The sequence below is a fragment of the Somniosus microcephalus genome, chromosome 4, assembly GCF_052327205.1.
Source record: "Somniosus microcephalus isolate GS21.2 chromosome 4, FLI_Smic_1.0, whole genome shotgun sequence".
NCBI lineage: Eukaryota > Metazoa > Chordata > Chondrichthyes > Squaliformes > Somniosidae > Somniosus > Somniosus microcephalus.
The window spans coordinates 257,819,893-257,832,206 of NC_140990.1; the positions used below are offsets into that span (position 1 = coordinate 257,819,893).

Sequence of the window (12,314 nt, forward strand, 5' to 3'; positions counted from 1 at the left end):
CTTTAAGAGGAGCTTTTAGTAAAGCTGGCCTCGCTCGAGCAACACAAACTTCGCCCCCTGCTGAGCGCACAGCCTGTCAGCAGCACGTTCAGCACTAGGCTGGGCGCTACAGTCACTATAATTACCAGGCAGCATGAGGTTGACGTGCTGTCTGTGCTTTTTGGAAGGGGGTGGGTATATCTCACATCGCCGTGCCCGCACCCGCTTTTTAACGCTATCCAATTTCTAGGCCATAGTGCTTTTTGGCAATATTTTGAGACAAATTAATCTGAGTGAAATGTTGTTTCCAATCCAGAAAGATAACAATGAAAACCCTGAAAAATGTTAATGAACACACTTTTGAATTGATCACTTAGAGTGAGAGATTGGTGATGGCAACGTCCTTATAGCAGTACTAAGTCAGGGACTGAACTCTGAAAAGGCCTCTATTTTAAATCCTCCTTGTGTTTCCCGTGTTCACTTGCTTTTTAATATAAATTAATTTGGATGGAATCCGTTTTCACCACATAAACAAGAAGATGGTAATCTCGAAGCCTGAACTTTGGTTCAAATATAATACTACAAGACCTTTAACACTGATCTTTTGGATGGCAAGCCTGTCCCAATGTCACTGGGTCTTTTAACTGTAATCTCTAGTAGAACCCAAAACAGCACTTTAATTGTTTATAATTGTACTTGTGATCACGGAGTGAGCAATGACATTAGCCTGGGACAGTCTTTTCCTCATCTGTTCCCCCAAATATATCGCAACGTGTAGGATTTACATCCAAATGCTCAGAATCGTGGAAGATTCACTCATTACTTATTTTAATATGTTTTTATTGAGGGCCTCAATTTATACTTTTTCCTTTCTTTTAGTTGAGGCCACCATAAAAAAGAAACCAACTCCCAAAACTCCTCCCAAACCAGGTAAGATGTTTCATATCAAGAAAGTAAGTTTAACTTTGTTTCCTTTTATTTTTTGCCAAACTGACATGTAGCATTCTGTTCATTCTCAGACAGTTAAATCTAGTGTTTTGCAACCTGTGTCCTTACAAACCTTTTGCCAACATTTCCCTCCCCTTGTTGGGGGTCTTCAACTGTTTCAGTAAGGGAACTCCAATAACATGAGCTCCTAACGAAGAACTAGTTTGTTATTTTCCACGTGTTTGCAGTTGTTGTGGAAAATTGACCTAACCGTATCCTAGCTGGCTAATAATTTACAACTGATCAAACAAGAAACTTGCATTTTACCAACTATTTCCTACTTTAGTTATCAGATCAATGAAAAATGCCCATACAGTCAGCTGGGACCCTCTGAGGTATTTGTTTATTAAATCTACCATAAGCTTTTGAACTTAAGGGAATGAAGCCAGCAAGTTCAAAAGTAAGCCTCTTGTGACTAAAAGATAATTAGATGCCTTTAACCCAGGTATGTGGGTCAGTCATGCAGTAATTAAGCTTTTTTTTATAGTTAATGAATTTAATGAACACTAGAGCGAAAGGAACAGTTTACTGAAATTGAATAAAAAGAAAAAAAACTGCAAATACTGGAAATTTGAACTAGAAACAGAAATGCATAGCATATTAGTCAGTATCTTAAAGAAAAATGATGTTAAAAATTTGGAGGTATATGCTTTGTCAGAGCTGATGAGGTTCAATGAAATCACTGCTTTTCAGATGTGACTCAAAGTCTGTAGGAGATAAATGAAACAATTATGTATTAACTTAGCTCTTTGAAGATTGCTTTTGTTTTCTGGCAAACATTTTTATTATGTTTTTTAATTCTCGGAATGTGGGCGTCGCTGGCAAGACTGGCATTTATTCCCGATCTATAGTTGCCGTGAAAAGGTGGTGGTGTTCCTTCTTCGTGAAAGCGGTTTGATACAACTGAGTGACTTGCTAGGCCACTTCAGAGGGCAGTTAACCACGTTGGTGTGGGACTGGAGTCACATATAGGCCAGACTAGGTAAAAGAAAGAAAGAAAGACTTGCATTTATATAGCGCCTTTCACGACCACTGGACGTCTCAAAGCGCTTTACAGCCAATGAAGTACTTTTGGGGTGTAGTCACTGTTGTAATGGTTATTAGTGAACCAGTTGGGTTTTTACAACAATCCAACAGCTTCATTATCACTTTTAATGGTACCAGCTTTTTATTTCCAGATTTTTTTTTAACTGAATTCAAATTCTCAAGTTGCCATACAGTAGTTGGATTTGAACTCATGATCTCTGAATGATTAGTCGAGGCCTCTGGATTATTAGTGCAGTATATATTGTGATTTCTTTTTTCTCAGGTATATAATCTTACTCAAAATCCTAGTGTACTAAAAAGGGACCAGATAAATGAAATACCTACTATTTACAGTGTAGCAGGAGAAAATCAAAAACTTGTAACTGTACTGAGCAAAGGTTTGAAGGAGCCATCACCAGAGCATAAGAGATTATGAATGACTATAATGTCACAACGTAAGTGCAGTAAATGTATTAAAAGGGTGCAGTTAGATGTATTCTATTATCTTATTGCTATTATGATTTATTTTCTTGTTATAAAATACTCAAACGCTTGTTTGCTAAATCATACTTTAATATGTTTTTCATACAAGATTTGCAGTCTTGTATAATAAATTTGATATATAACATTGCCTTGGCAGCACATAAAGCAGCACCTAAATAGGATTGTTTATTTTATCACTTGTAATGTCACAGCATGTCAGAATTTGATTATATTTTGACAAAAAAAGCAAGTGCTGAATTATGTTTTATTAGATTAAAAGAAACAACAACAAAAAACTGCTAATGTTGTCAGTAAAATATTCAAAGACAACTTACACATCCTAAACATGTCTCAGGTAAACAAGCCAGTAGAGATAGTGATACTGGTTTCTCCACTTCAAATGCTATGAGACTTTACTGTTTAATAAATAGATCAGGCACTCTAATCTGAAACAAACGGCCAGATATAACCACTAAGCCTGTCCTGGTTCTGTAGCAATCCATTCTCAGTGTTTTAAACTAAACTATTCTGAAAACTTTTCACAACTGTAAATAATTTTTCTGAGAATCACATTTTTATTTTCAGTGATTAAATCACCCAACTGGAAGGATGCAAGACAGCACAGTTATTAATAATTAAAACCATGAATTAAGAACCAAAATACAGTCACAGATGTTTCATAACCTTGTCTAGTTTTACTAACACACGGAATATTTTCCCAAATATATGAACATGAAATTAGACATACAGAACAACCAACTTTTCCTTATCTTTCAATGTGCTGTTCATTTTCAACAGCTGTTCCGCCACAGATACTTCAGTGTCCTGGAAGCATGAAAGTCCGTGCAGGAGAATCTGTGGAACTACCTTGTAAGCTCGCTGGAACACAACCACTCAGCTATACATGGCTAAAGTTTAGAAAACAGGTAATGTTTGATCCTTGCGTTTAATATTTACATTTTCTGTCAGAAACGGCTTAAATGTTCATTTACTAAAGAATAAGAGGGTGAAATTCCCCTCGTTTGCGCCTCTGGTGGGAGGTGTTAATGGGGCGCAAATGGCTTTGCGCTCCCCCCACCACCCCCGAGGCGATAACCGCACCTCCCGCGAAATTCCACGGGAGGTTAGCGGCGGCGCTACCAGGTAGCGCCCCGATCTTCTGCGCACGGAGATCATGATGTCCTCTCCGGGCGCAGTGCCCTGGTAGTGCCTCGGAAGAAAAATTCGCAATCGCGCCCTGCAGCAGCGCCGGGTGATGTTACCGACTGCTGCAAGGGTCACAAACACTGAGGCCGGTCGCTTGCGGGGCGCAACTTAAAGGCGCAGTTGGCGGACAGACAAAAAAACTGCTGATTTTTAAAAATATTTATTTTCGGCCACTGGTTGGGGCGTCTGTGCCACGATCGGTCAGCCCAGTACTCTGCATGAGTGCCGGGCTGATCACGCAGCACTCCCACTCCCCGGTGGCCCACATATCTAAAAATAAACCGACAGAGCTCGCAGCGTGGGGCCCTTCCCTTTAATGCAGGGAAGAGCCCCTGCAACACAGCAGTGCCATGCTTGGCCACTTGTGGCACTGCTGAGCACTTCACCCCGGATCGGAACATTCCCTCCCACCTCTTACGCGCCAAGAGGCAAGTGGAATGCTTGATTTAGCGCTCCACTTCCCTCTTGGAAGAAAAAAATGGGAATTTAACTAATGTTTGAAAAGGTTAGCGCCTGGCGAAAACTTTCCAAACATTTTTTACTCAGCGCCCCAAACGGCCCTCTCGGGGAATTTCACCCCCTAAGTCTTGGTCTACACCTAGAAGGAAGATATTAACCCACATAGATGCCTATTCAAATAAAAGATGTAAAATCATAGAAACTTTAGCCCAGAAGGAGCCCCGTCATCCTTGTGCCAGCGCTAGCTCCATATCAGGGTTATCTCCTTTAATTCCATTTCCCTAACTTGTCCCCATATATCCTTTAATATTTTTCTTCTTGTGTTATGTTCTGTTTTTTACTGTTATGTCACAACTGTCTTTTGCTTTGTAGAAAATTTGCAGAATACAAATTGTACTGCTTGCAAAGCAGTTCTGTGAACTTTGTGCTTCTGCAGGCAGATAGAAATCACATATTAATGAGTATAATAAACTGTTAATGAGCATGGTGAATATGCAGGTGCTAAAGCCACATGGTTCACTTGATAACTTTAGTAAATCCATTCTGCATTTAGAAAAGAAGCACAAGTTTTTTCAATGAGATGCCCTAATAACTGAGGCTCTCAGCCAAAAGAAACTTCTATTTGGCTATAACTTCCTCAATTTGTCCCAAGAAGAGACTATTTTTTGGCAGATTAGGCAAAAGTTGCACAGTGTCCAAGGAAAAGAAATCCATCAGAGTAATGTAAAGCAAAAGTGGACAGTCCTGGAATGGCATCTGAAGGATGATTATAGGGCACCTTTGCAGTACCATCCATGTAGAACAGAGAGTTCAAGAAGCCATAGGATTACATAGGATGTACGCCACAGAAACAGGCCATTCGGCCCAACCAGTCCATGCCGGTGTTTATGTTCCATTCGAGCTTCCTCCTGTCTTTCCTCATCTAACTCTGTCAGCATAACCCTCTATTGCCTTCTCCCTCATATGCTTATCTAGCTTCCCCTTAAATGCATCTATACTATTTGCCTCAACTACTCGCTGTGGTAGCGAGTTCCACATTCTCACCACTCTCTGGGTAAAGAAGTTTCTTCTGAATTCCCTATTTGATTTCTTCGTAACTGTCTTATATTGATGACCTCTAGTTATGCTCTTCCCCACAAGTGGAAACACTCTCTCTGTATCCACTCTATCAAAACCTTTCATAATTTTAAAGACCTCAATTAGGTCAGCCCTCAGCCTTCTATTTTCAAACGAAAAGAGACCCAGCCTGTTCATCCTTCCCTGATAGGTATATCCTCGCATTTCTGTTATCGTCCTTGTAAACCTTCTCTGCACCCTCTCCAGTCCCTCTATATCCTTTTTATAATATGGCGACCAGAATTGTACGCAATACTCCAAGTGTGGTCTAACCAAGGTTCAATACAAGTTTAGCATAACTTCACTACTTTTCATTTCTATCCCTCTAGAAATAAACCCTAATGCCTGGTTTGCTTTTTTTATGGCCTTGTTAACCTGTGTCGCTACCTTTAGTGATTTGTGTATTTGTACACAAATGTAACCCCACTATTTAAAAAAGGAGGGAGAGAGAAAACAGGGAACTACATCAGTTAGCCTAACATCAGTAGTAGGGAAAATGCTAGAGTCTATTTTCAAGGATGTGATAACAGGACATTTAGAAAATATCAACGGGATTATACAAAGTCAACACGAATTTATGAAAGGGAAATCATGTTTGACAAACCTACTGGAGTGTTTTGAGGATGTAACTGGTAGAATAGATAAGGGAGAACCAGTGGATGTGATGTATTTGGATTTTCAGAAGGCCTTTGATAAAGTCCCACATAAGAGGTTAGTGTGCAAAATTAAGGCACATGGGATTGGGGGTAATATACTGGCATGGATTGAAAATTGGTTCACAGACAGGAAACAGAGAATAGGAATAAATGGGTCTTTTTCGGGGTGGCAGGCGGTGACTAGCGGGGTATCGCAGGGATCAGTGCTTGGGCCCCAGCTATTCACAGTATATATCAATGATTTGGATGAGGGAACCAAATGTAATATTTCCAAGTTTGCTGACAACACGAAACTAGGTGGGATTATGAGTTGTGAGGAGGATGCAAAGAGGCTTCAAGGCGATTTAGACAAGTTGAGTGAGTGGGCAAATACATGGCAGATGCAGTATAACGTGGATAAATGTGAAGTTATTCACTTCGGTAGGAAAAACAGAAAGGCAGAGTATTATTTAAATGGTGCTAGATTGGGAAATGCTGATGTACAAAGGGACCTGGGTGTCCTTTTACACCAGTCACTGAAAGCAAACATGCAGGTGCAGCAAGCACTTAGGAAGGCAAATGGTATGTTGGCCTTCATTACAAGATGATTTGAGTACAGGAGCAAGGATGTCTTACTACAGTTATACAGGGCCTTGGTGAGACTACACCTGGAGTATTGTGTGCAGTTTTGGTCTCCTTACCTAAGAAAGGATATACTTGCCATAGAGGGAGTGCAGCGAAGGTTCATCAGACAGATTCCTGGGGTGGCAGGACTGTCGTATGAGGAGAGATTGGGTTGACTAGGCCTGTATTCACTAGAGTTTAGAAGAATGAGAGGAGATTTCATTGAAACGTATAAAATTCTGACAGGGCTAGACAGACTGGATGCAGGGAGGATGTTTCCCCTGGGTGGTGGGTCTAGAACGAGGGGTCACAGTCTCAGGATACGGGGTAGGACATTTAGGACTGAGATGAGGAGAAATTTCTTCACTCAGAGGGTGGTGAACCTGTTGAATTCTCTACCACAGAAGGCTGTGGAGGCCAAGTCACGGAATATATTTAAGAAGGAGATAGATAGATTTCTAGACGCAAAAGGCATCAAGGGGTATGGGGAGAGAGGGGGAATATGGTATTGAGATAGAGGATCAGCCATGATCATATTGAATGGCGGAGCAGGCTCGAAGGGCCGAATGGCCTACTCCTGCTCCTATTTTGCTATGTTTCTATGTTTCTTACTCCGAAATCCGTTTGCTCCTCTACCCCACCCAGACTCGCACCCTCCAAGTAATATGTGACCTCCCTATTCTTCCTACCAAAATGTAATACCTCACATTTACACGTGTTAAATTTCATTTGCCAATTATATGCCCATTCTTCAAGTTTATTAATGTCTTCCTGTAATTTGTTGCAGTCCTCATCAATATTAACTATTCCCCCCCACACCGCGCCCCCCCCACCCCCCCACCGCCCCCAATTTGGTGTCATCCACAAATTTGGAAATTGTATTTTTGATTCCAAAGTCTAAATCGTTAATATAAATTGTGAACAACAGTGGTCCCAGCACTGATCCTTGTGGAACACCACTACCCACCTTCTGCCACCGTGAATAGCTACCTTTTACCCTTACTCTCTGCTTTCTGTCTTGAAACCAGCTACCTATCCATTCTGCTACTTGTCCCCTGACTCTGCATTCTCTGGCCTTATTCATTAGTCTATTATGGGGTACCTTATCGAAGGCCTTTTGAAAATCTAGATAAATTACATCTACTGCATTACCATTGCCTACTCTCTCTGTTGCCTCTTCAAAAAATTCAATGAGTTTGGTCAAGCAAGACTTTCCCTTTTGAAATCCATGCTGACTATTTATTACTATGTTTTTGGCTTCTAGAAGTACATTGGGTACATAAGCACTAATCATTGTACCTTTGGGTAATAACTCGGCTAAAGGAATTATAAATTTGCCATGCATTTATAAATTAGCAGTTTACTGTTCGAAAGATTTCTTTGTCCTAAGTTGGTACTCTAAGAGCCATATGCATCAAACTGATTGGCCCTGAACATTAGGAAGATTCAATATTTAGTTTAACTTTTTGACTTGCTGACCTGCTGCTGCCTGGGTATAGAAACATAGAAGATAGGAGCAGGAGTAGGCCATTCGGCCCCTCGAGCCCGCTCCGCCATTTAATGAGATCATGGCTGATCATTTAAATTCAGTACCCTGTCCCTGCTTTCTCCCCATATCCCTTGATCCCTTTAGCCTCAAGAAATATATCCAACTCCTTCTTGAATATATTAAATGAATTGGCCTCAACTGCCCTGTGTGGCAGAGAATTCCACAGGTTCACCACTCTCTGGGTGAAGAAATTCCTCCTCATCTCAGTCCTAAATGGCTTACCCCTTATCCTTAGACTGTGACCCCTGGTTCTGGACTCGCCCGCCATCAGGAACATCCTTCCTGCATCTAGTCTGCCTAGTCCTGTTAGAATTTTATAAGTTTCGATGAGATCCCCTCTCATTCTTCTAACCTCCAGCGAGTACAAGCCCAATCGACCCAATCTCTCCTTGTACGTCATTCCCGCCATCCAAGGTATCAGCCTGGTGAATCTTCGCTGCACTCCTTCCATGGCAAGAACATCTTTCCTCAGATAAGGCGACCAAAACGGCACACAATACTCAAGATGTGGTCTCACCAAGGCCCTGTAGAACTGCAGCAAGACATCCTTGTTCCTGTACTCAAACCCTCTCACTACGAAGGCCAACATACCATTTGCCTTCTTAACCGCCTGCTGCACCTGCATGCTTACCTTCAGCGACTGGTGCACAAGGACGCCCAGGTCTCGTTGCACTTCCCCTCCTCCCAATCTATTGCCATTCAGATAATACTCTGCCTTCCTGTTTTTGCCACCAAAGTGGATAACCTCGCATTTATCCACGTTATATTGCATCTGCCATGTTTCTGCCCAATCACCCAACCTGTCCAAATCATACTGGAGTTTCTTGGCATCCCCCTCACAGCACACACGCCCACCCAGCTTTGTGTCGTCTGCAAACTTGGAGATATTACATCTAGTTCCCTCGTCCAAATCATTAATATATATTATGAATAGCTGGGGTCCTAGGACCGATCCCTGCGGTACCCCACTAGTCACTGCCTGCCACTCGGAAAAAGAGCCGTTTATTCCAACTCTTTGCTTTCTGTCTGCCAACCAGTTCTCTATCCAAGTCAATACCTTACCCCCAATCCCATGTGCCTTAATTTTACACGCTAATCTCTTAGGTGAGACCTTATCGAAAGCCTTTTGAAAATCCAAATACACCACATCCACTCCCTTATCTGTTTTACCAGTTACATCCTCAAAACATTCCAGTAGATTAGTCAAGCACGATTTATCTTTTGTAAATCCATGTTGACTTTGTCCAACCCGGTCACTTTTTTCCAAGTGCTCTGCTATTACATCCTTTATAATGGACTCTAGCATTTTCCCCACTACTGATGTCAGGCTTACTTGTCTGTAATTCCCCATTTTCTCTCTACCACCCTTTTTGAACAGTGGGGTAACATTAGCTACCCGCCAATCCATGGGTACTGTTCAAGAGTCTATCGAATTTTGGAAGATGACCAGCAATGCATCTATTATTTCTAGGGCCACTTCCTTAAGTATCCTAGGATGTAGATTATCAGGGCCTGGGGATTTATCAGCCCTCAATCCCATCAATTTCCCTAACACCATTTCCGTACAAATACTGATTTCTATCAGTTCCTGCCTGTCATTAGACCCTATGTTCCCCGAACTCTTTGGGAGGTTATTTCTGTCCTCCTTTGTGAAGACAGAACCAACATATGTATTTAATTGGTCTGCCATTTCTTTGTTCCCCATTATAAATTCCCCTGATTCTGACTGTAAGGAACCTACGCTTGACTTCACCAATCTTTTTCTCTTCACATATCTATAAAAGCTCTAACAGTCAGTTTTTATGTTCCCTGAAAGCTTACTCTCATACTCTATTTTCCCCCTCTTAATTAATCCCTTTGTCCTCCTTTGCTGAATCCTAAACTGCTCCCAATCCTCAGGTTTACTGCTTTTTCTGGCCAATTTATATGTCCTCTCCTTGGATCTTATGCTATCCCTAATTTCCTTTGTTAGCCACGGTTGTGTCACCTTTTTTGTTTTAAGAACATAAGAACATAAGAAATAGGAGCAGGAGTAGGCCAATCGGCCCCTCAAGCCTGCTCTGCCATTCAATAAGATCATGGCTGATCTGATCCTAACTGCCAATCCACTATCACAGAACCATCTCCTCAATCTAACAGAATTAGACACACGAAATAGGAGCAGGATCAGGCTACACGGCCCCTGGGCCCGCTCCGCTACCCACAGGGCCATGACCGATCCGGACCTAGACTCATGTCCAAATTCCTGCCCACTCCCCGTAACCCTTAATTCCCTTTACTTCTAGGAAACTGTCTATTTCTGTTTTAAATTTATGTAATGATGTAGCTTCTACAGCTTTTTGGGGCAGCATATTCCATGGACCTACCACCCTCTGAGTGAAGTAGTTCCTCCTCATCTCAGTTTTGAAAGAGCAGCCCCTTATTCTAAGACTATGCTCCCTAGTTCTAGTTTCACCCATCATCGGGAACATCCTCCCTGCATCCACCCGATCCAACCCCTTCACAATCTTATATGTTTCAATAAGATCGCCTCTCATTCTTCTGAACTCCAATGAGTAGAGTCCCAATCTACTCAACCTCTCCTCATATGTCCATCCCCTCATCCCCGGGATTAACCGAGTGAACCTTCTTTGTACTGACTCGAGAGCAAGTATGTCCTTTCTTAAGTATGGACACCAAAACTGTACGCAGTATTCCAGGTGCGGTCTCACCAATACCTTGTACAACTGAAGCAATACCTCCCTATTTTTATATTCTATCCCCCTAGCAATGAAAGCCAACATTCCATTGGCCTTCTTAATCACTTGCTGCACCTGCATACTAACCTTTTGAGTTTCGTGCACCAGGACCCCCAGATCCCTTTGTACTTCAGTACTTTCCAGTTTCTTGCCATTAAGATAATAACTTGCTCTACAATTTTTCCTGCCAAAGTGCATAACCTCACCCTTTCCAGTATTGTATTCCATCTGCCAAATCTCTGCCCACTTACTTAGCCTGTCTATGTCCCCTTGTAGGTTTTTTATGTCCTCCTCACTCACTACTTTCCCTCCCATCTTAGTATCATCTGCAAACTTTGATATGTTACACTCGGTCCCCTCCTCCAAATCGTTAATATAGATTGTAAAGAGTTGGGGACCCAGCACTGACCCCTGCGGAACACCACTAGTTACTGATTGCCAGTCTGAGAATGAACCATTTATCCCAACTCTCTGCCTTCTGTTAGATAGCCAATCCTCTATCCATGCCAGAATATTACCCCCAATCCCGTGATTTTTTATCTTAAGCAATAATCTTTTGCGTGGCACCTTGTCAAATGCCTTTTGGAAGTCTAAATACACTACGTCCACTGGTTCCCCTTTATCCACCCTATATGTTACTTCCTCAAAGAACTCCAGCAAATTTGTCAAACATGACTTCCCCTTCACGGTGGCATAGTGGTTAGCACTGTTGCCTCACAGCGCCAGGGACCTGGGTTCGAATCCGGCCTCAGATGACTGTCTGTGTGGAGTTTGCACATTCTCCCCGTGTTTGCGTGGGTTTCCTCCGGGTGCTCCGGTTTCCTCCCACAGTCCAAAGATGTGCGGGTTAGGTTGATTGGCTGTGATAAATTGACCCTTAGTGTTAGGGGGATTAAATACATGGGGTTACGGGGATAGGGTGGGATATGTGTCGGTGCAGGCTCGATGGGCCGAAATGGCCTCTATCTGCACTGTGGGGTTTCTGTGATTCTGTGAAGACCATGCTGACTTTGTCCTATTAAATTATGATTATCCAAATGTCCTGTTACTGTCTCCTTAATAATGGACTCCAAAATTTTACCTACCACAGATGTTAGGCTAACCGGTCTATAGTTTCCAGCCTTCTGTCTACTGCCCTTTTTAAATAAGGGTGTTACATTAGCAGTTTTCCAGTCTGCCGGGACCATTGCCGAGTCCAGGGAGTTTTGGAAAATTATTACCAATGCATCCACAATCCCTACCGCCACTTCCCTCAAGACCCTAGGATGTAAGCCATCAGGTCCAGGTGATTTATCCGCCTTGAGTCCCATTATTTTACCGAGTACCACTTCCTTCGTGATTTTGATCGTGTTTAGCTCCTCCCCCCCATTAGCCCCCTGTTTGTCCAGTGTTGGGATATTCTTAGTGTCTTCTACTGTAAAGACTGATATAAAATATTCATTCAGTGTTTTTGCCATCTCCATATTTCCCACCATTAATTTCCCGGTCTCATCCTCTAAGGGACCAACATTT

At 42.2% G+C, this 12,314-nt stretch overlaps 1 protein-coding gene across 3 annotated transcripts in view; it reads left to right on the forward strand.

The window, feature by feature from the left end:
• LOC147120408 (myosin light chain kinase, smooth muscle-like) overlaps positions 1-12,314 on the forward strand; it is a 604,168-nt gene that overhangs the window by 442,610 nt on the left and 149,244 nt on the right. For all 3 annotated transcript variants that reach the window (XR_015078189.1, XM_085986292.1, XM_085986291.1), the window contains exons 19-20: positions 859-909; positions 3,274-3,401. Coding sequence is in view for 2 of the 3 variants with exons in the window: in XM_085986292.1 (XP_085842418.1) it covers positions 859-909; positions 3,274-3,401 (179 nt within the window). In the remaining variant the exon portion in view is untranslated. The remainder of the gene's footprint in view (positions 1-858; positions 910-3,273; positions 3,402-12,314) is intronic.